Below are 24256 nucleotides of genomic sequence, written 5' to 3' on the forward strand. Positions count from 1 at the left end.
CAGACTTTGCCATTCTGTCCCAAGAAGGCACCTGGGCTAAACCCAGCCCTGCCTTCAGGGAGGGCAGGGGAGAAGGAACAGGAGGCAGCTGTTCTTTAGTTCCCCTTGGTCAATCTGGGCCCATATTGCTCATGCAGTAAACAATCTCGTTATTAAAGGGTTTCTCACTGGAGACAAGGATGCCCGGGGGATGACCTAGTGTTACTGTGCTGTAAAGAAGGATGATAAGGAGAACTTGGAGACTACTGTGATGGTATTTGCAGCTTCCCCTGCAATGAGCTGCCTCCTTTTCTGATGCATGCTAATTTATAAATAGCCCTGGTTCTGCTACTAGGAGAAAGCTTTTGTTTCTCCTTGTACTCAATATATGTGATACTCTGCAGTGGAGAGCAGATGTTTGTACCAGATTCTGCTCCCATGGAAATGGGCAGTACAAGACTCAGAGGCGAGGGGTGAAATAGCATCGGGGTTATCTCTTATCCTCAGTTCAGAGCTCCTGTTACAGCCAGTCTGAAAGGCCAGGAGACGCCCTTGGACTTAGCAGCACAGTCTCGAGTGTATGCCTGAGTCTCTGCTGGAAATGAACATCCTGTTGTTTGCAGAGTCCAGTTATAGCTAAAGCTAAAAAAAAAATATCTGTCTGCATAAACAGGAATTTTCCTCAATTGCAGGAGCCAGCAGAGGACACTGCTTTGTCTCTGTCTCTGAAAGGGCTGAGTAATGGTTTGTTTGTTTGTTTTGCTCTTTTTGTTGCCTTCTTCCAGCTCCATGACTTTGGTGGTGCCTTTGGCAGAAGAACAGTTGCCATTGCTTCCATTTTATCCATATCCACCAGAGGATTTTGTTTTCCAGATTGTTTGCTGCTGCTAAAGCCATAGCAATAATGCTCCTGTATGGCATTACTTAAGGGAGGGAAGAAACAAAACCACATGACAAATTGGTCCAATTTATCACAGCAACAGAAACCTGCAATTCAGCTCAATCGCCCCCACAGGCCAGCTTAGACAGCGTCAATATTTAACGACCTGAGTGCCACTGCCTTCGCAGCTCGGGCTCCACCTCTGCCCCTCTCGTCATCGCGGGTACCCCCCCAGGCGTGGCACTCCACCAGTGTGGAGAGCACCCCTAAAATTCCTCTTGCTGAGCAAGGTCTGCCTTCAGCCTGCCAGGTCAAGCCTGCTTGCTACCCAAAGGGGCACAGCCGAGACCTGCTGGATACAACCAAACTCTGCCCCTTTTTCCTGCCTGGCTGGACTACCCATGCTGTAGGTTTATGACCAAGTAACAGCTCCAGGCTTTCTGGGCATGCCTGTGGTCTGTGGCAAACAGGAAAGCAGGAGTAGGACTGGACCATCACAGCTCACGACCTCTCCTACAGTCTTGTTTTGGGTAATTGTATAACCCAGACAGGACTGTGCACTTGGTAGCAAGCTGGAGGTGACTTCTGTTCAGATGTCTGTATCTGTGCCCATTATTCAGGCAGGAGTATTTTATTCCAGAAGGAGCTGCAGTGAAATAAAATGCCAGCAACATGTCCTGCCCATGGTGCAGGAAGACTTGAAAAGAGGATGAGTCAAGCTATGCCAAATCCCTCCCACTGTGAGCAAAGGTGGGCTACAGAGGAGGCTGGGAATCTCTTTTACTGGGCCCAGGCTCCAAACTGGCCACAGCAACTGGCATCCAAGAACATCTCCCAGCTCCACCCCATCATGTGACCCCTTTCTGGCTCGCTCTTCCTGGGACAGTAACAGGAACAGGTGACAGGTTATACAGCTATATATCGCCATAGGCATATTCCCTCATGGCTCTCTTGCCTCAGGTTTCCTGGTCTGTAAAATGCAGCTGACTGTGATTTCCTGGTGACAAGCACAAAGTAAAACAAAGCATTTTTATCAGGGCTGTGGTGGAGCAGAGGAATTTGTGCTGCTGGACCAGCAACTTGAGTTCCTCCAGCAAGACAGCATCTTCCACTAAGCTCTCTGTTCACTTGAAAATCCCCATGACTTAGCAATTTGCATATTCCAAAGGGGGAGTTCATTATCCACTCCACTGGCAGTGAGTGGCAGAGGCCATTACAATAAATGGCTTTTTGGGAGGATGGCTCTCTAATTCACTTGGTATTTAACACTGGCCATGGGGGTCAGCTGTTTATATAAGATAGATTCAGCAAAGCCCTTTTGTGACCATCTTCCTGCACTAAGGAGCTGTTAGAATAAGTGTGACTAGGAATAAATATAAGAGAAGAGGCGTCTGCATCAAAATCGTTTGGGCCAGTGGCTGCACAGCTGAGGGGACAATGATGTGCACAGAGGACTCAGGTATTCAGGAGGGAAAAGCTGGCTTGCTGCAGTTCATCCAGAGGTGTTGGGCCATTTCCAGTGCCAGAGCTTGGCTGCTGAGGGATAGCTTCCATCCCATGGAGCACTTGGTTACTGCCCCCAGACCCTCTGCTCTTGTACTTGTAGGGCACTTGTCTTGTTATGGACATGACTCAAATGCCCAACAGAGCTGTGCAGAATAATATGTAACTCAACAGACACCTGCAAGTGCCCTAGCAAATACTTAATGGATTGTTCCACCAGTTAACTGTCCAAGAAAGGAATTGTGAGCCAATTCAGTGCATTCCAAACCACAACTCTGTTAAAAAAAATTAACATAGAGCACAGCTCTTCCTCCTGGCAGCCATCCAGTTATTAATTTCCATGTATCAGCTGCATCTGAATGGGCTTGGTCTTCTGCCCACTGTTTCTATTTATTTGTTTTCCATTCATCTCCACTAAAATTAAAACTCAAAGCCTTCCAGAGAGAATGGAAAACAAACATGCTGAACCAATACTGCTGCCCACATACAACCAGCAGAAACCACTGCACTTTTTCCTCCTCTGCAGTGAGGCATGATCTAATTTTTGAGACTCTGGTCTTTCACCTGAAAAATAGCACAGGTAGCTATGGCACTAGCAGAGCCTCAAATTCTTCTTCCAGACACATCACTAGGCAGCACCATCCAGCTCTTGACTAGTGTTTACTGTCCTCCAGGTCACAGTGACTGCAGAGGCCCTGCGCTGGAGATCTTTCTGGATTAAGCAACTTCTGCTTGGTTTAAAAAGACAGAGCTGATGGTCCAGATGGTCACACCGGCTGAAGTTTATGGGTCAGGATTAAAGGGAAGGTAGGGACTAGTGACATTATAGTAGGGGTCTGCTTCAGACTGCCCAAACAGGAAGATTGAGCTGATATAAAGTCCTCTACAAACAGATAGAAACAGCATCATGTTCACAAGTCCTGGTCCTCATGGGGGACTTCAACCACCCCAATACCGTTAGAGGGACAACACAGAGGGGACAGGCAGTCCAGGAGGTTCCCAGAATGCACTGCTGATTACTTCCTTCTCCAAGACCTAGAGGAACCAACTAGGAGAGGTGAAATGCTGGACCATGTCCTCATCCACAGGGAGGGGCTGGTGGGGAATGCAAAGCTCAAGGGCAGCCTTGGCTGCAGTAACCATGGAATGGTGGAGTTCAAGGATGGCAAGGAGGGTGCGCAGCAAGCTCACTGCCCTGGACTTCAGGAGAGCAGACTGGCTTCTTCAGGACCTGCTTGGTGGAGTACCCCGGGACAAAGCCCTGGAGGGCCCAAGAAAGCTGGTTAATATTCAAGAATCACCTTTTCCAAGCTCAGGAGCAATGCATAACAATAAAAAGGAAGTGGGCAAAGACACCAGGAAGCCTTCATAGATGAATAAAGAGCTCCTGGACAAAGTTAAATAAAAGGAAACCTACGGAGGGGGGAAGCAAGGACAGCTATGTGGATACTAAAAAAGTAGCAGAGAAATTTTCTAGCTTTCTACAGCTGCCTGTGAAAGTCTCCTTTCTCGCGCAGACTAGCTGGGAAACAGTTTGAGATTTTGTAAACTATCTCACAGGTGCAGAAGTGTTTTGGTATACTGGGAAAAATATTTTGGAAATGGGTGTTATACCATTCAGCCAATCACTCTGGTAGGTAGTTGATCAATGGACCAATCATATCATTCCTCTATTGCAAGCCAAGTTATAAAAGACAGATTTAATTCATTAATAAATCGGCCATTTATCCTGGACTTGAATTCTGTGCTGTTTTTCTCACCATCCCCGGTACAACGGCGACACAGCTATTCTGGGAGGCAGAATACAAAGAAAGCATCCAGCCTCCCTCATGCTTGCTTGATTTCTTACTGGTGTCTTGGTTTGTTCTGGATCCATCTCTATTTCAAAGCATATCACCCAATAAAATGTTTTCCTCTAAAATCCCAGGCTTTTACAATGGCCTGATTCTTTATGCATCCCACTGTGAATAACCGAAAAACCAAAGGTTATGAACTTACTTTTAAGGTGATACAAATTACAAAATACCCTCATTTACAAATACAGTATTTAAATCCTATTTGCAACAGCACAATCAATAGGACCCAACTGTTGATGTACAAGAAGGGATTCTTACTAAGTAAAATCCACTAAAATAAGGCTTTGGTCTTTTTCAAATGTTTTCCTTCTATAAAAGCATACACAAGTGAGTGCATAGTGCTAGATACGAGTCTGGTTGAATATGAAATTCATCTGCTTGTTACCTAAAAGGATTTCCTTCCTCCAATAAAGAGAGTTTCCAGTTCTGTGTTTATGGCATCGTCAGGAATTACATCATCCTCCATAAACTCATCCCCAAGCTTCTTCCACCATGGCCAACGAGTGTATTTCAGCATAGTGTTGTGGGTTTGTCTTGCCTTGGTAGCTACAGGGATTGATCGACTCATAAAGGCACCAAGATCTTTTTCTGTGGTCTCTGCTAAACCTGGAGCATCTGCAAGAACAAGGAGGAGAGTTTTCTGTATTTCGTTTGTGGTTTTATGAGTATTTACAAAAAAAAAAAAGGAGTACTACCCTCCCACTTCCCACTGTCCTAGGTCACTCCTTTCCCTGTGCGGGCATCGCAATTTTATGACTACATGATAAATCATAAATCTGATTGGAGAGGCAATCCAAATAAAAATAAATACATAATACATTGGGCAGAAAGAAGAAAGGGGAAAGATGGACTACTTCTTTCAGGTGCAGTGGTGGCATCCACCAAAATGACTTCCTGTGGAAGTATAACCTCAGAGAATGTCCTGGTCACTACTGCTGGATCAGTGTTCCTGGTACAGGGTGACATCAGCATGGTGTTCCCACTGCTCCGGAGCAGGAGCACTGTGAATTCCTTGCTTGGGGGACCCAGCACAGTGTAAGAGTGCGTTGTTGATTTGCCTGCTCAGGGAGTGATGAGCTGCAGTGACACAGCACGTGACAGACTAAATAATGGAATTCAGTAACTTGCTGAATTCTGCCCGGCTTGGGTGCTCTCTGGTGGCTGCAGTTTGCTACTCTCATTCTTTCACGCAGCCACTTGTCTGGGATTAAGACAGCACACTAGGGAATTCTGTTTCACCTAAAGCCAGGCCAGATAAAATGAAAACATGGAATTCACAGCTCAAAGATTTCCCTCTTTATCTGGAAGGGGTGAGAGTGCTTTAACCAGCAGCTTACTTACAACACAAGAAAACAAACCAAAGCAAAAAAATGTGGGTGAATATGTTGTGTGAGACCCCCTTTGAAGAAATTCTAATGTCTGTTACAGTGCCATTGCTTTTCTTGTGAACATATCAGAGAGACACTTTCAGAAGAAGAGTAAGATGCTCCTTGAAAAACAGGTGTGTATACTTAACCTACAGCAGCACTTGGATAATCTCTAATAAAGTCTGAATCTCAAGATAAGGCATATGGCAAATGAAGAAAGATATTTCAGTTTTGAAATGAGGCTTTACCACTGCTCACTCTAATTTTCCCTCTAAATTGGTTTAATCCAAATGGTAATCAAAGCCATGATCAGAGCAGTCACATACTCATTAGCAGCTCCACGTCGGTGTTGACCTGAGCCAGTAAAGCCTCTCTCCGCTGCGCTGCTCTCTGATCCAGCCTGCTCCTCAACAGGAACTGTGCCAGCTTTGCCTGAGCCTGCATATGCAATTCTTTACTCATTTCTTCTGACATTTGGGAAGCCTGGAGGAAAGTAACAGTTTGTTACCATTAGGAGCTAGTTATTTTAAAACTTTTGGGGGAAGAATAATGCCAAAACAAGGAAGGCAAATGCTGTTCTTAATTGTTAACTTCATAATTTTGCTTCCTCTGCAACTCTCTCCAAAGTTATCCATCATCATGTATATAAATTTTCCAATTACAGTTTGCTTTCACACTTTTTATTAGATTAATGGTTAAAATCCCCAATATTCTAGCGTCTTGCTGTCAAACAAGCAGGGTTAATACATACATACCTCAAATGGATTATCTTGATCAGAATTTATGAAGCTGAATATATTTCATCCCTACAGTATTTTATGTTGCATCATTAATGCAAATTACGAAATGACTAAGAAACAGACCGGATGCAATTTGATGTAGTCATCCACCTTCTGCTGCAAAGCTACTCTCTGCTCATCAGTCAGTCCCTTGGGCTCTTTCCAAGGAGAGAGAGGTCTCCTCCTTCTTCGTTTCTCCAAGAATTTACAAGCCTTTGTAAGGAACATATGAGAATATGACAATCACAGAGAGAAGGTTTGTCTTCCTGCTTTGTTTGTAATTGATCAGCAAAAGAAAAGTGTTTTAGTACTGCATCTGCTAGAGCCTAAATGCAGCTATGATGCTGAAAAGACAACTCACAAGGTCAGCATGAACACTAAATAATAAGTAACAACACTCGTAGTAAGTTACTGACTCATTTGTAGTATGGTGACATTCCAAGCCTGGGTTTCAAAGAAGCAGCTTTTATATTTTAGTTCATGACTGTATTAGGCTTTATAGCCCATAGAAGGTTTAACCCTTTAAAGCAACTTGTGGCTCTAGACTATCACCCCTTGAGTAATTTTTTAATAAATTATGGCTACATTGACAGTAAGAGAATGAACAGGGTTTTATGAGGCTTCACAATAATCTGCTCAGTCCTAGCTACTGTTAGAACAAAGTATAAATACTTACAGCTCTCTGAATGATGACAGCTGCCTTATACTCCTTAAGAGATTGCTTCTGCTGATGAAAAATTCTTCTTGCTCTATACCCTCGCCAGAATCTCTGGATAGTTAATGCTGATTTCTCCTCCATTTCCTCCATGTATTTATTCACCTGACCTACAAAGGCAACAAAAACGCAGTTACAAGACTGTAGGTTGGGTTCTCTTAACAATTAAGATCGTTAATCATCAAACTAGATAGTACCAAAAAACTTGGGTGCTCTCAGTTAAAAGCCCCCAAGGTCTGCCAGCTGTTGGCCAAGTCTTGCAGATCATAGCTACAATGGAGCTTTGTAACACAAGAAAACTGGCTCTCCCTTTCCCCTGCACCATTTTGAAGGCAGCAGATCTTGATCAGTAGTTACCGAGCCCTGGGGGAATTAGCACATTCTCTTTCAGATAACTGGGTCAGGAGAAGAGACAGTAAGACTACAGTGCAAACAGACATGCAAGATTAGGAAATAGATTTGGGGAAATTGTTCCTAAGGAGTCCCCTACAGTTTAATCTTCTGCTATAGTTTAATATCAATCATACTGGCATGGACAACTTCCAGTAAGGCCAGCTGTCGTTCATGGAAGAGTCTCATGGCCCTCTGTCTCTGAAGTTGCATTTGCAGTTTTAGAGCTTCATCTTCCTTCTGTTTTGTTAAATGCTGCAGCTCCTGTTCCCGTTTAGCTCTGCAATACAAAAATCATTAACAATTACCTTAAGCTGTACATTTCTTTAAAGTATCTCTCTTTATATTTGTGTTAAGTGGTCCAGCATCAAGAAAGAAAATCCACAAAACACTCTGCTATGCCAGCTGTTGGCTGCAGAATGACACCAAGCAATGAGAAGTCTCCTGCAAACTAACAAATTACCACGCTATCTATAGCCATGAAAAACTCTGAACCACTCTATGAAATCAAAGTATAAATCTTTACTTAGGATAAAGTTCCAAAAACCCTGAAGGGAATGATGGGACATTCACAGCCAGAATGAACTGGAACAAAAATTTTGAGTCCATCATCTGGGGCAGAGGTAAAGCAACATTAGCCATCTGCTCCAGCATGCACCTTTTCCAGTCCATCCATCAGCATGCATGGCACCTGCTTCCCATAATACATATCATTATTTCTGTAGTGACTGCAAAACTAGATCAGAATTTTGGCTGCCAAACCTCACTTCTTAATTTTGGAGGGATTTTTTTTCTCCAGGAAATACAGACTGACAGATTTGCTCCATCAGCTTTGTTAAGAGAACACTATGAAAGAATTTTTCTGCAAATTCCTCCTGATCTGTTCTAGATTTGATGTTAGGATGTTGCCCTGCTCTGCACTCAAAAAGCCGCAGCAGATGTTTCACAGATGAGACAATTGAAAACCTCTGCAACTGGCCCTGGCGTGTTTAAGCTAATAACAACATGTACATCAGTTATATACATAGCAACATATCTATGTAGAGTCTAACATAGAAATACTTTACATACTTACGTATCAATACTAGTAATTTGTGAGATCACTTGGCCATGCTCTCAGTGAAGTATGAGGAGGTGTGAGCTAAGACTCTCCCTCCCTTCACTGCCCTTCTCATCCCCATGGACCCAACCCCATTAGCAGGTTAAGGCCTGAGAATGTACAACTTTACCACACAACAAGGTAACAATGGGACTTCTCTGTTCCTATTGCAGCAAAATCACTTCCCCACTTAGGACCTGAGTAGTCCCACTGGGCCCACAGCCCTGCATCCTGCTCTCCTCTAGCACTTTTCTGGGGACAATGAAAGAAGTGCTTTAAGCACTAGGAAAGAAAACCAATGGACAGAGCAGACTTATAAGGGATGCTAGAGGAGGAAAATGTCCAGAGACTAGAACTAATGTCCAGCAATTTTGCTATTGCTGCATGGTACATGCCTTTAGACTCACAGTACTACTGAACTATTTGTGTGTTTCCCATCACTAGTATAAATTGAGCTATAATTTTTCCACCAACCATAATTTCTCTTCAGTCTTTTTAACTGGTTGGAGAGAGATTGGGATGAAAGATGTTGCGTAAAAGAGATGCTCTGGATTTAAAGATCTGACCCTAACAGACAAAAAAGCCTACACCACAATCCGACAGAACATAATCCTTTTACAACTGTAATGCAGACTTGAGGTGTGCCCATACACCTACCTACAGAGACAGATCATGATACATGTGATTATATCAGAATGATTTCAAGGAAATTAAAGGTTTTCAGCCCACACATTTCTGCAAATTAGAGCTGTAAATTTTTACAATTTTAATTCAGGTAATTAATATTTTAATCCAAATATTATATTTGTTAGGAGAATGAAGTCACAGGACCAAACAGGACTTCTGGTGTCATTTTCTTGATAAAACTATTAATATTTTGCCCATCAATTTTTAATCAGCTTCACTACGTTGAAAACTACAGAAATGTTTCATGAACTTCTCAGATGCACATCTGTGAAACCAAGAGTGTCTGTCAGGTATTTAAATGATTCTTTGATACTGATTCTTTCCTATGTAGTCTGCAGAACACATGGTCTTCATCCTCTGTTTCTCCTAATGATAGATGTATTTGTTTGCACGAGACCACACCGTGACAGGGAACTGCCTCTGAGCTAAAGTAAAACACACACAGAGTAAGATCTAAGCTTCCTTCAGCAGTTCATGGCACAGAGCAGCCTCCCTCTGGTCATCTCTTTAGAAATGTAAAATGGTTTCATTTTTGATGCATTATTAATAAAAATTATTGCCATTTTAAATATCCTACAATTAGCTATGTAACAGTGAACTAGCTTCAAGGAGAGACTGCAGGCTTTAACATTCACTGAGGAGATATTTCTGAAACCACAGTTTAAAAGTTTATAACTTGCAGAGTTTAAGATCTTCCTCTGCAGCTGCAGGTGAGCAAAGTTTGGAGTTTCAGTCTCAGCACTATTTAACCACACTTATTCTAAAATAAATCTGTGAACATAACCAGAACCTGACTGCTAAAAGTTAAAAAGTCCTCTTAAAAACTCATGTTTACAATATTCCAAACACTATTTTTCAGTGTAATGTTTTGACCTAGAAGAAAACCAATACTGGCACTGGACAGTTACTGTATTTGCTCAGTACACTGGCACTGAGTGAGCCATGAACACTGTAAGTTTCCATTCCTCTCAATATTAAACAAACACTTTCAAAAGTCCATTCAAATGACTGAAGAACTACTTAAAAGGCACACACTAATGCTTACAATATTGAAAATACGACACAAGGGAGTCAAGTAGCTTGGTGGCTGCTGATAGTCACACCACCCTTTCACTGCTGCTTTTCCATGTTATGTCTGAGCCCATCATCCAAATTTTTTGGGTTATGAGTTTGGCTTGCAGGCTTGCAAGGTGCCTGATGAGGGAAGGAATATTGGCTTCAAGTGTATAAGGAATATTTACTTCAAGGAGTACAAAGGAGTGACAAGGATGCCTGACTGCAGCACAAAAGTGTGGTGATCAGTAGCCCTCAACAGACACACTGCTTTGCCGCTGCAAACCTTTCAGAATTTAAAGATTACACCTTAGATAGTCCAATAACCTCTTAAGGCCAGTCTAGACAATAAAGCATAAATGTTTGCTTTGTCTTACTTTGGTCACAATGCAATGTAATTTGACAATGATTTCTAAGATCTACTTTTGACACAGTAATGATCAACATGCAAAAAAAGTTTGAAAAACCTGCTGTGGAGTCTGCACTTGATTTAGATTCCTTAACCTACATTAGATTCACACTAAATTTCTCAAAAGAGCTAGCCTAACAGGTGCTAACATTACTGCTGAAATCTGATTCAAGTGAGACAAGCATTAGTTACATAGCTTCCTTCTTTTGTGCTGCTCCAAGGCAGAGGATACTATTTCTAGGTCACTGAAGTGACTCTACTTCTGAGAGCCAAAGATTTAAAAAATTAATGAAGAACAAGGTCTTGAAAGCACAACACTGAGCAAGCACTATGGGCCTTGGTTTCTGCAGCACTCTGGCATGTGGAAGCTCCAGGATAGCTTCAATATAATTTACAATTTTGTGTCAAGTTAACTGTGAATCAGTTAACTGTCCTACCACCAGTATATCATCTTCTAGTGCTATTTAGTGCGATCCCATGCCACAGTATGCCACACTTTCAGTTTTCCATATGCCACAAATTTTTACACAGAAAACATGAAAGCATCACAAAAGTAAGTTTTTTCCATGGAGAAGTCTGGCGGCTGGGAAAGGGACAGTTGGAGCTTTTGGCACCAGAAGTGGCAGCTTGGTACTGCTGAAAAAGCACATTGTTTGGATGTTTCTGCTAAAAAAATCTGCAGTGAAAAAGCTCGTATTGGCATTACATTACCTTTATGTTTGAGAAATAACAGCTGACTGGAAAAAGGCATCTTCAACGAAGGAACATTTGGTCAGCCCAAACTTAGGGCCTGGGACATGGGAACAAGTTCTCAGGGAAGCTATATCCAGGAAGGACAGGAAAGTGAATGGGAACAGCCAGCATAGACTTATCACAGGCAAAACAGATTTGACCAGCTGAATTGCATTCTGTGATGACTGGCTCTGTGGATGAGGGGAAAGCAGTGGATGTCATTTTCCTTGACTTTACCAAGGCTGTCATCACAGTCTCCCATGCAGGGCAGGGCTGACACTCAGAGAAACCTCCACAAACACAGAAAATGCTTCAATAAAAGCCACATGAAGTTCAAATGGGAAATTCTACACCTGGTACAAAATAATCTCATGAACCAGCACAGGCTGGGCACCAACTACCCAGACAGCAACTCCACTGCAAAGGGGGAACAGGCTGGACATGAGCCAGTAGTGAGCCCTTGCAGGAACAAAGGCTACAGCTTAATGGGAAGATTATTTGGCTTTACTTGCCAAACCTGGAGCATTGGTCACACTCTACTGGGCCCCCCAATGGAAGCCCAATACTGACAAATGGGAGGGATAGACACTGTCCAAACAGAGACAATTAGGGCCATAGAACATAGGATATATAAGGACAGACTAGGTGTGTTTAGCCTAAAAGAAGGCAAATCTGTCTCTCACTACCTAAAGAAGTATTATAGACCAGACACAGCTAGACTCATGGGGGTGCTCAGAATAAAGACAAGAGGCAGTGATAAAGAGTGCAACAAGGAAATTCCCACTGCCTGTAATGGAAGAATTCTTCCCAAGGCAAATCACCTAGCACAAAGAAAGGGATCAAGTGAGATGGTAGGATCTCCATCCTTGGAGACCACCAAAACAGGATGTGACCCTGAGCATCCAGATCCCATTTTGAGGCTGGGCCTACTTCAAACAGGACATTGAATTAGATGACCTGAATTTTTCCTGCCCCTTTGTAACTTGAGAAAACCCAGCCCAACCCAAACCTTCTTACTAGATTCTATTCTTTACCGTTTTTCACAAAGCCATGCTGTTTACCTGAAGCTTCTCTGTAAAGTGATCACTGCTTGGGGTAGCTTTTTCAGCCTTTTCCTTGTCTGAAATCCCCGCCACGCAGCCTGGATTATACAAGCTGCTTGATGCTGCTTCTGAAGTTAATAAAGCAGTTGTTAGAATATTTTCTAAGCATATGAAAACACTTTATTATGGCTTGCATAATTGGACAATCTCAACATTTGGCCAAACCCCATCAGTTTTAAAATGCATCAAATTGGGGAATTTAAAGTCTTACAAGACAGTTATTATCATGAACTCCATACTTGCCCCAAAAGCAGCTAATCTGATCACCTGTATTGATGCTCTCTGTGGTAAACAAATGAATCTACAGCACATACACACAAAACCCCCATATATATAATCAATATTAGAAATTTGTATTTAAAACACATGAAGCACTTGATATTTCAGATGGTGATTCAATCAAAACACCTACACTAGAGAGGACAGAAAGACAAGTTTGGAGAAAGAGCAGCAGGAAAAATGTTACATTTGCAGTATGATCAGAAGTCACTGAAATGCAAACATGAAAAAAAAATCAATTCCATTCTTAAATGGATTTAAAAAAACCTCACAAACAAACTAACACAAAACACCCTGCTCTGTTGGAGATGAAAGCAGGTCTCAGCAAACATAACTCTGATTTTCTTTAAAGTATTGTCTCTGAGAAACCTGCATGTAAAATTTTTTTAAGATGATCATGAAACACACATTGTCTCTTATTGGGAACATAGTCCAGGTGGTGTTCTTACTGCACATTTTCTGCATATGACTTAGCTCTATGTAAATGCTGCCTAGAATTCAGAGATCTAAATTTATAACACTGATGTCAGAAAAGCAGATGCAGTTATTTTAATTTTACAGTTAGCAAAAAAATAAATTATTTTGCCCCATTGTTATATTGAAATCTATGGTGAATCTGCACAGAAAGTCAGTCTCTTGAGTCACAGTCCCATATCTTAATGACTGGGCAATTTCTTGATGTTTTAAAAAAAACACAATAAAATAAATTTTAAAAGGTAATTAAAAAATTAACATAGTGAAATAATAACACAAGTTTTAAAAAGTGTCTACAAAGTGATATAGTAAATCCATTCTAAACATACACAAATCACATGTAAATAGGATTTCACATCTGAAAGTCTCATTAAACTTCACCTGCATTTCTCCTTTCCCATTGGATTGTTCCAAATATAGTAGGTCCAAGAGTTGATTGAGCTCCCTGTCAAATCCTTTGCCAGTCCACTGTTTACTTAAAAGCCCTTTTAATCCTAAGAAAAAGAGAAGTAGCTAGTTCACTAAGGTGAATTTTTCTTTTCAGGCTTTTAAAGTAACAAACTGCAAGTCAACAAATCAAATGTGATTCTATGTGCAAAGGAGCATGAGAGCTGAACAGCATGAGCCATCTTTTAAGTGTCAATGCATAATCTTATCAAAGAATATCTGATGCTCCAACTATCACAGAGAAGTATTATCAAGTGATTTTGTATGTCCAAGGCAGTATTATGTCTATACCACTGGCAGTCAAATTGCCAATGTACTTTCAGTGTCTTATCAGTAAGTCATTTTAAGGTAATAAAAAGAATTCAAAGCACCACACAAGTGCTGGGTGTTACTAACACTCTTCTCATATTTTTCATTATATATTTTATTTATTTCTAACTGGAATTGTTTGATGTCTTATCTGTACAGCATAGTTTAACTCTGAGTGCATCCAATCCATGAGACAAAACAGCTTTTTGGGTCTGCAGTAGCTAAAAAGCACACTTGTACTCCCCCACAACACACACATGTGCTAAAATATTTGTATCAGACAAATCCCAGAGCCTAAGGGCTCTGCAGAGAGTTGGAGGGAAGAGGAAGGAGGGCAGGAAGTAGGCACGTGTTCGCCTTCTGAACTGCAGATTCAAGTAACTTTTCCATCTTCAAACCATTGTCCATAAGCATATTCATACACTGGGCAACTCCAACACTCACATGTACTTACAGGATCTGGAGCACACAGAAATGGCACCTCTGTGGCACCATGTGCACCATTTTGGAAAGACAACGACAGTTAAACACTTCAGGAGAGAGACAGGCAGGAGTGTAAATGGAGTCAGTGAGTGCCCAAGGCTGCCTGAGCCCTGCAAAAGCAGGGAGCTAAGCTACACAAGAGAAGTGCTACGGGTCTGACACAACCATTTGCCAGTCTCTGTACAGACTACACAGCCATATGCACCTTTTGGCTACTGACAGGGAATACCTCAAATGTGTCTCACAGATGTGTCAACCCATGCGGACAAAAGGCCAGGCCCTCCTGGAAACCTGACTGTGCTGGTCTTGGAGATGCCCTCACCTCTGGCAGGCTGCCTCCACTGGCAAAGGTCACACCAAAGCACCTCACACTGCTGACAGCTCTGAGCCACTGTGAAGCCAAGGGACTTCAATGGCCAGATGGTAGAAAGGCTGTAATGCTTTCTTTGTTGCTTTTATTCCTCAAAATCTCTAAAGGATTCCAAAGCCTGAGTTAAAACTAACAAGGATTCTAACTTAAAAAAAAACTAGAGTAAAAAAGTAATTTCTTTTTCTTTTCTTAGTGGAAAGATGAAACGTACAGGAGACAGATGAAGAGTTTCTAAACGACTGTGGCATACTGTGATTCTAGAGCAAAATAAAGCATCCTTTGATGGAGATTTGCACCTCTTTAGACAAACCAGCATTCTACAGCTGGGATGATCAGACCATCACAGCAGCTTCCCAAGAATCTACAATGTGATACCAGCCTTAGGCACACTATTCTTAATTCCATACTATAAGGAATCCCTCCTCTCAGTTCTGTAGGCAAAAGGGTGGCAAAGCTGTTCACCTGGTCCAGAAATTTATCTGGCTGGTACTGTATAATAAGTAGTCAGCACAAATGCAAAAAAGGGGAATTGGGCATTTTTGCCTAGCACTCCCTCATCTTAATGTCCTGGTCTTTAACGGACTGAGGCTGCTCACAAGTAGTTTTGACCAACAATAACATCCAGAATATAAAAGACCTGGCAAACATTATGCCTCTTCCCTAGTCTCCATGGGCATGATAGTGTACAAAGGGGTTTCCTGGAGCTCTCTGCTAGGCTAGAGACAGAAGCATTAAATGGGGCACCTGATTAAAGAATGAAAAACATGGAACAAATTATACACATACTCAGCCTCATCATCTGAAGGCATCAAGACAAAATGATAAACTCATTTCATGAATTCTTCGAAAGAGTTCATTCCAATTACTTGGATATCAAAAGACAGCTCCTGGATAACTAAACAGCCCCTTATCAGATGAGCAGTCACTGCAGCAGCCAGGGTCAAAAGGTTTACTTTATCTAAGTAAAACTTTCATATTCTGGATTAGGGAGCCTTAGCACTGTGGCAGATGTGACACAGGGCTCTCTGACTGTGGCAGTACAGGCACCCTGCCAGCGGATTCCTCAATAACCAACCTGCACAGGGAAACAGAAAGAAGTAAAGCCCATCAGGTTGGAAGTGACAAACAACAGCTTTAAAAGACAAGCTGCCACATGCAGAGTCCTCAATATGCAGAAGAAAATAAATCTAGGAAACAAAAAGGGGAGTGGTACCTTAAACTGCAATGAAAATGAATAGAAGGAAAAAAAAAAACCAAAGCAACACAGCACTGTAGTTTCCACCTGTACTGGAGAGTTATTGAACCACAATGGGAAACCTGTCTTTTTATTTTCACGGGGAATGTAAGAAGAGGCTCAGTGATTGGTCCCATGCATGTTTACAAACCTTTGTAGCGAGCTGTGAGTAACTGCACAAGCTGTTTGCAAAGTTTTGCCACCAACAACAGCAGTTTTGTGGCAGCACTTCCTACAGCAGGATTGGTGGTAGAGGAAAGCTTGTAAACAAGTTCATCCAAAACAGAGTGAAGGGTCTCTTCTTCAACTTGAAGCAAGACAGAACTTTAAAAATAAGAAAGGAAAAAAAAGAGGAGGGGGACAGAAGTGTTCACTAAAAAACATGAGCTTTTTAACAGTGACTTATTTTTAGCTATGTCAGGCTATATACAGCAAGCCAAGATGCCCAGCTAGCTGGAGCAGGAATCTAATCCAGGCAGTACTACTGTTTCAATCAGCCAATTACCACTTCCTCCATTTAAGAACACTAAAAACCTAGCTCTTTAATGTTTTCAATTTCTACAACAAAGACTAGAGGAAAGAAAAAAACCCCAAACAATAAAACAGAACAATGCTTGTATATGAAAAAAAATTATTTTACCAAGCAGTAATGAACTACCTTTTATATTTATTATCAAGAAAAATAATGATATGAAAACAACTAACCTATTGATCCTCAAAATATTGTGTAACACAGACATCATTATAATTCCTGTTTCAACATCATCTGTTATTAACAACTGTGGGAAGCGATCATTTTGCAGTACTGAAAAAAAAACCAAAACCAAGCAAACAAGAAATCATGCAATTACAACCAGACTTGAAAATACCATAAAAAAAATTAAGTTTGTCATAAGCCATAGCAAGTAAAACCAGACACGGTTTCTGGAACAAATTCCTTCATTTATAATTCTTACACTGAAACTTACTGAGATAACTACTTCAACATCCAAAAAACATGCTGAACCCTGTTTTTTCTGCCTTTGGACATCCCTCAGACACTGATGCAATGGAATGAAAGCTTTAAACCCCTTCATGTTACACTAGTACCCTTTTTTTACAACAACAGTGGAATTAACACTGAGGCAACAATATCCAAAAAGGTTACGGACCTCCACCTTGGCAGTTTGTTACCCCAGGTTATTTAATTCAAGTCCACTGATGTCATTAAAGCACCATCTTTTTTATCCTAGTGTATCTCTAGCTACATATTCAGTAATTTTTTGACCATGTGTGGTTTTAGTTACACATCTTATGATGCTTAGGTTTTTGTTCAATACTAGAAACAAAACCAAATTCTGTTTTTCAAAATCAGTGTGATTAACATCAGTTTAAATGAAAGCTTATTTTGGTTAGAAATACATAGTTAAGTTTGCTAGATATTTGTAAACTTTCCCATCATGGCGAAATTTTCAGAAATCTGTCTCCAACTCTATCTACTCGTCAGGCCCAGAAATGTACTCTGGTCAAATTTCTGCATATTTTAATCACACACAGGAAAAGATCAACTGTCCCTTACTGGAAAAAAACCCCAAAACTATTTTTAAAAGGTATAGACTTACAAAGGGAAATTACAGGATGACACTTTAAATATTTGTCTCTGAAAGACTAGAAGGGGAGCTCTTGAGTATTTCCCTTTAGAGGATGTTTACCATTTTAGATATTGCTGTTGAGCTAACTACTTAGAGAGACTGATTTACCATCTACTCCAATTTAGAAGACTAGGTGGAGATTAGCTTAAGAGTGATTCTTGGTACTTGTAGCTGCCATAAATAAATGTTCAGGTGTTCTGTGGGTTGACATTTCCCTTACCACATGCTGCTAGTTGAATATGCCCACCGAACAGCCAGCAGATGGCATCAGTTACTATTTGGAACCAGTGTAAAAAGTCTTGTTTTTCCTTATCCTAAACAAAAGAGAAGTAGGTAAAAACACGTGTATGTATCTTCACTAAGGACTTCAGCTTGATGTCATGGGAAAGTTTGTATGCCTCAGGAATCTGGAGACCAAACCACCAAATTTCCAAATGAGGTTGGTTAAACTGTAGGAACTAGTGAAAAAAAAAAAACAACCCAGCTTGTGAGATCTTTAAGGTCAGAGATCAATCAAGAAGATCTGAATATACTGAAAAAAAAAAGGCATCCATTTGGGAAAAAAAAAAAATCACAACAAGGAGAGAGAAAGCTTCATTTACTCCTTAAAAATATTTGATGGCATAGGAGGGATAAGAAGACAAATAATGGCTCAGCAAATATGCATCACAGATTGAATGGACTAAGTGGGAAATATATTACTTTAACGAAGTCAAAATGAAAAAGATTCCTGAAAATTGATATGGTGAAGCTTCAGCAGCACCTCCTAGTTGGAGGTCTGGGAGCAAATACCAAACCACTATTTAGCTGAAATTTGATCTATTTGCCAAACAGACTACGTTATGTGCTTGCTTGTGATAACACTGGACTGGAAAAAAACACAGAATCAATCATAGAATGGTAGGGTGGGAAAGGACCTTAAAGCCCATCTCGCTCCAGCCCCATGGGCTGGGACACCTTCCACTAGACCAGGTTGCTCAAGCCAAGCCTTGAACACTTCTGTGGGTGGAGCATCCACAGCTTCTCTAGGCAACCTGTCCCAGTGTTTTACCACCCTGACAGCACAGAATTTCTTCCCAATATCTGATTTAAACCTCCCTCTTTCAGTGTAAAGCCATCACCCCTTCTCCCGTCACTACATGCCCTTGTAAAAAGTCCCTCTCCAGCTTTCTTGTAGCCCCTTTAGGTACTGGGAGGTGACATAAGTTCTCCTCAGAGGCTTCTCTTCTTCACACTGAACAACCCCATCTCTCTCAGCCTTTCTTCACTGCAGAGGTGCTCCAGTGCTCCCCTATGACCAGCAGGAATTCAGGTTTTAACATGTGAATGCACATACAGATGCACATTCCAGTCTTTATTCCAAGTGTGAGCCACAGGCTACTGGAAATCTGAAATCCTGGTGTGTGGAAAAGCAAAGGGGCGTTTGACAGTACCACAGTGCTGACAAATGCTGTTACAAAGCACATGGCCTTATATTAAGCCTTAACTGAGCCTCCACAAATGAAACCCTGGGAAGCTTATTCCTAGATCCCTGCTGGAGCCCCAGTCCTCAGTCAAGGTTTAACTTTGTATTTCGTCCATACTGACAAGGAGAGATACAAAATAACACTAATAAGTTCAGCTGTGATATTATCTGCTCTGTGTTTTGGCAACATGTGAGTTTCTGAAAGCTATTTCAGTACTTCCCTTGACTTCAAAGACTTGTACAAAAAGCAAAAGAGAGCAGAATAAACTTCAAATCTCCACTGGTAGAGTGGGATTTCCAAAATTCCACTGAGCAAGCACCAAGTCTGGGTGCCCAGTCACCTCTGAGACCACGAAGTTTAAAAGCCAAAGTACTAATTATAACGTAGACTGGATTTGCATTCAAAAGAAATCTTTGCCCACAAGCCTGACTCAAGTAGCATGTAGGCTGAGACATAATAAGAAAGTATAGGGGAAATTACATATTGTGGATAAGAGTCTCCTGGGATGTCATTTAGGAAGCTTCCTCCTTAAGCACTATATGCACTTCTCAAGTACTGGACTAACAGAAACCATGTCATTGCACTGGTGCTTTCTGAGAATTTATTGCTTGTGGTGTCTATCACAATACTTTGTAGGAAAACTTTGACTAAGAGCAAGAAGCCAGCGGGCCAAGAAATGAGATAATATGGGGAAATGGGGATATTAAAAGAAACTGTCAGAATCCATGAAGTTGGTTATTTAAATTACCCATGGGTTTTTGTTTGTTGGGGTTTTTTTTCCTTCTGATTCTAGAACTTGCAATGCTTCAGAAGCATGAGGGAACCTAGCCAGGCAAAACCCTTCTTCACCGCAAAAAAGGAGGGAAATTTGAGAAAGTGCTTAAATCTATAAATTAATGAAGTCTGCCTTTGGTATTCTCCATGTGCAAGTTCAGAAGCAGTGAGCATTCTTGGTATTTTTTTGCCAATTATGCAGCAGAAATTGAATGACAAAATAAACTTCAGCAAATCTGATTTAAAATCTTAATACTTCCTAAACCATTTTTTGTAAAGCTGAACAAAATCAGTGGGAACTAAGTTATTACAAAGGCTGAACTAATGGTATGCAAAGTTGAGACACTACCATGACTGGGATGCTGCCTTTTGTAGGACTTTTTTTTCCCCATCTCATACTGCTCTAATTCTTCAATCCTTCTTGTAATTGCACTTCTTCCCTCTACCTTTAAAACTTGTGAAAAGTAGTAGCCAAACTATCTAAACAGGCCTATGGTAACAGAGTGGCTTTGCACAAGTCACGGAGCAAATGCTGCACAATGACAGATTTCAGCTTCAGAGCTCCAAGGCATAAGAAAAACTACTGCAATTTCTGGAAAATAAAGTTTCCTAATACCATGTCCCTAGAATAACATCCTACTTATCCAATATGTGACCTCAGAAAGTTAGCAGGCATTCTCTGCTCCTTTAACTATGAAACTTAAATACCTTGATTGCTCGGATAAATCGTGCTTGCAAGCGTTTTCCCAAAACCAGCAGGCTGTCTATAGCTGAAGGAAGAAACTTCTTGTAAAATTCCTCAGGATCTTCTTTCACCTCTAGCCCTACACAACAATGACTGCAGAGGAGGAAAAAAAAAAAAAGAAAAAAGAAAAAAAAATCAATCTGAATAGTCAAAGGACTGTTTGAACAACTTTGAATGAATGTCACATCATCAAAGAAATGCTTCAGTGCCATGGGATAATTCCCCCCTGAACAGCAGCTCACTGCTGTGACTGGCTCCAAGGTGGCTGCCTCCAAGGAGGAGGAATCACTTGCAGGTTGGAGACCATATTACTACTTATTACGGCATCTCTCAGTTAAAAACATATCCAAGGCACTTTCTCCTTCAGCTTCAAAGAATCTGTTCAGGCTTGTTCCATATTCTAGGGAAGGGCTCTGATGGTCATAAAGAAGCAAAAAAAAAAGGCAAAATAGAAAGGTAGAAAAGAAAATTATAAAGGAAGCCTGATGATGAAGAGAGTGCACATCAGGCAGTGAAAATATGTATAAAAAAATATACCACAAAACCTTCAGCGAGCCTGCCTACAACTTTTCTCTAACTGGGGAAGACATGTGGGCTAGAAATCAGTTCCTCAGATCTCAGCTCTCTTATTTTACTCACCACAACACGTCGGTTGTTTCTGGAAGACTTTTTACAAGAAACTGCATGTTTTACAACTGGTAAGTTGTTTCAATTCTGCACTCGGCACTGATATCAGTGCAACAAAAGAGTCTTCCTGACTTTTTATGAATTTTGCATTCTGATATCTTATCTAGGCTATGTTAGCTTTTTGGGAAAGCACACACATAAAGATGTCTACCAAAGCCCTTGGAAAACAAATTCTAGGCATGAAGCTGAGATTCATCTAGTTACAAAAGGACATTTTTACAGCTAAAATAAATTTCAGTATTCTCTGCAACTGAAACAGCTTATAAGGGATGATTTAAGTATCACACTACTCTGGTGATAACTCTTGCATCCCTTACTAAAATTCCTTGCATTAAAACTTCATACTGCAGATATGGCATAAATAAGATATGGTCACATAATTACTTCATGCCTTAGAATTTTGCTCCCTAGTTAAGCCAAAACTAAATACAACTTGAGGAAAATTTTAAATGTATTCTTTTTCCTGACATTTAAAATAGAGATTGGCTCACTGGGGGGTTGAGTTTAAAGTTCTCTTATTTACAATGCCATTCTCACAATTTCACTGCATCAGGTTATCTAATCTGTATGAACTGTGTCATCTATTATATTTAAAAATGTAAATACTTAAAATGGGTATATTAAATAAATATTTAAATACAGTCAAGCTGAGCAGTGAGTCAATCAGGCTGAAGACTTTTCAAGATGAAATCTAAGCAAACAAACCTTTTTAAATAACTACAATTCAGAATTACATAATTACTGGGTAAGAACTGTTGCACTGGTGAGTACTGTCCACAAAAGAAGGTAAAGCCAACATAAACCCTGTTCCCACCATACAGTTCCCCCAGCTCAATGAAACACAATGCAAATGAATTAAACAGGACCAATTAGGCTATGCCTGACCCCTCTGCTCTTGACTGCTCCCCGCACTTTAACCCTGGCCTTTCCTAAACAACAAGCCTTGCTCTGGATGGGAGCCAAAGTATTACAGCTTGAAAAGAGAAAGAGCAAGATGAAAGGACAGAAAGAAAACTAGAGGAAAACTTCTCAGCTTTTCTTTTTTTACCTTAGTATCTCTGCTAGCTGGGCAGCAGTAGCCCAGGCTCCACACAGCTGAGAGTGGTCTCGCTTAAGGACCAGCAAGCAGTACTGAGTAAGACCATAATCGTATATATCTTGCTTAATTTTATTTGATTCTTCACATCCTAAGGAAGAACTACTTAAAATACCTGTGGGAAGAAAGCAGGAGAGAGACAAAGAGGAACATAAGACTCTGATGTGCAAGATTTTTTTCTTTTTCTAAAATGTCAGAAGAGTATATGTACACAGAGCCAGGATTAAAGTAATTGTAAAAGTGCTAACAACAGCATAAAATATTTTGTCAGCAATCTTTGCTGCTGCAGGTACAACTCATTTGTAAGATTATATGACAATTGGGAAGGATAGCTAAACTTAGCCTTCCATTTTCTCTCTACGTATTTAGTAGCAAAACATACATTACCTGGGATATGGACCATTTGTATGGATTTCCTAGGCTAGATAAAATCACAACCACTGGGAAACATATAGCTTCCTTATAATTAAATCCCAATTTAGAACAGGACCTGACTTGTTTCAACTGTTCCTATGAGCAGTGGCTGTATAGCAGAAGACAGGGAAATCACACAGGAGCTCATGATCTTGTTTCTGTGTTAAGATTTAAAAACTGAATACTGACAACCACCCTGGCTCTCTGTCCAAAAAGTACTGGGAGAAATTGTTTGACCAAGTGTAAGACCCCTGCCCGTAGCAGCAGGGAAAAGGCCTACTTTATCAGGGCGACAGCTGAAAGGCAGATAAAACTTCTGTCCATTTGCTCCCCAGCTCCTCCTCCTTATTGTTGCCAAGCCAAATGCCACTCAGGAAAAGCTGCCGTATCAACCTTCCTTACAGAGTTTCAGAAAAACCTTCTGTATTTAAGGAAGCAGATGGGAGGACTGTCCATAGTTCACTAGCTCATCCTTTTCTTTTAGGAACGGTATTAATTACCCTTTAACTTCAGCAGCAGCAGGGGGATGTCCTGTTCTCTGCTCTCAGTGATCTCAGCAGCCAAGGCCAGGACCTGGGGGTCCGTGGCTGCCATAGGGAACAGCCAGAGGCGCACACCACCATCGATTCCAGCCTCTTTCCTTTTTATGTTAAGGCGCGGGGTCCTCACGCCACTACTCCATCCCACCTCCAGCTCCTGCACCACCAGCTAGAAGCCTCGGGCCGCAGGACTCCCCCTGAGAAAAGAAACAAACATGGAGGGAGCCCCATTCGGGCTCCCTCCCGCGGCCGCGGGCAGCCAGACCGGCTCTGCCGGCAGGGAGCACCTCCGGCCGGGCAGCCTGAGCGCGGCCCCACGGGGCGGGCAGCGGGAGCGGCCTCACCTCACCAGAGCCGGGGAAAGGGCAGAGGGAGTGGTGCCCTCTCCTGCCGGCGTCACCCCGGTGCCCCTACTGTCCCCGGGAGCGGCGGCGCCGGTGCCGCAAAGCCCCCAGGCCGCGGGGCCCCCTCGGGGAGCTCTGAGGGGACCCACACGCACCCCCGACCCCTCTCACCGCCGCGCGGGGGCTCCCCGACTGCGGGGGGAGGGCGGGGGGATTGGAACGCCGAACCCGCCGTCTCCAACGCGACAACTCCCCCACGCCCCCCTCCCCTCACAGCTGCGTGGTCGCGGCCTCTCTCCGCCAACCAGCACTCTCCCCTAAGGGAGGAGGGTGTCATTTGCATATCCGCGCGCGGGCCGGCGCCTCCGACGCCCCCGCTGGTGGAAACGCGGAGAGGGACGCGCTCCCTGCC

At 41.8% G+C, this 24256-nt stretch overlaps 1 protein-coding gene across 3 annotated transcripts; it reads right to left on the reverse strand.

The window, feature by feature from the left end:
- Positions 1-930: 930 nt before the first annotated feature.
- IQCB1 (IQ motif containing B1) lies at positions 931-24166 on the reverse strand. Of its 3 annotated transcripts, none has more exons than XM_032114997.1 (15): positions 24016-24166; positions 23462-23697; positions 22500-22662; positions 20728-20857; positions 18000-18093; positions 16854-16953; positions 16300-16472; positions 13687-13799; positions 12511-12620; positions 7607-7749; positions 7041-7189; positions 6449-6577; positions 5912-6068; positions 4604-4833; positions 931-3623 (listed from the first exon to the last, which is right to left on the reverse strand). In XM_032114997.1, exons 2-14 carry the CDS (start codon positions 23553-23555, stop codon positions 4604-4606), a joined length of 1785 nt encoding a protein of 594 aa, XP_031970888.1. In that variant the 5' UTR covers positions 23556-23697; positions 24016-24166; the 3' UTR covers positions 931-3623. The 3 variants fall into 3 exon arrangements, with proteins under 3 accessions (XP_031970888.1, XP_031970887.1, XP_031970886.1); XM_032114996.1 differs by lacking the exon at positions 931-3623 and adding an exon at positions 4036-4323; XM_032114995.1 differs by lacking the exon at positions 931-3623 and having other exon boundaries at positions 4036-4833; positions 23845-24166.
- Between the last annotated feature and the right edge of the window lie 90 nt (positions 24167-24256).

The sequence above is a fragment of the Corvus moneduloides genome, chromosome 7 (assembly GCF_009650955.1).
Source record: "Corvus moneduloides isolate bCorMon1 chromosome 7, bCorMon1.pri, whole genome shotgun sequence".
NCBI lineage: Eukaryota > Metazoa > Chordata > Aves > Passeriformes > Corvidae > Corvus > Corvus moneduloides.

Coding starts and splice junctions, on each gene's coding strand:
- IQCB1 (XM_032114997.1), bottom strand. CDS start 23,555: ATGGCAGCCACGGACCCCCAGGTCCTGGCCTTGGCTGCTGAGATCACT. Junction 18,094..20,727: donor GATTTATCCGAGCAATCAAG/GTATTTAAGTTT, acceptor TCTTTTGTTTAG/GATAAGGAAAAACAAGACTT. Junction 6,069..6,448: donor ACTACATCAAATTGCATCCG/GTCTGTTTCTTA, acceptor ACTTTCCTCCAG/GCTTCCCAAATGTCAGAAGA.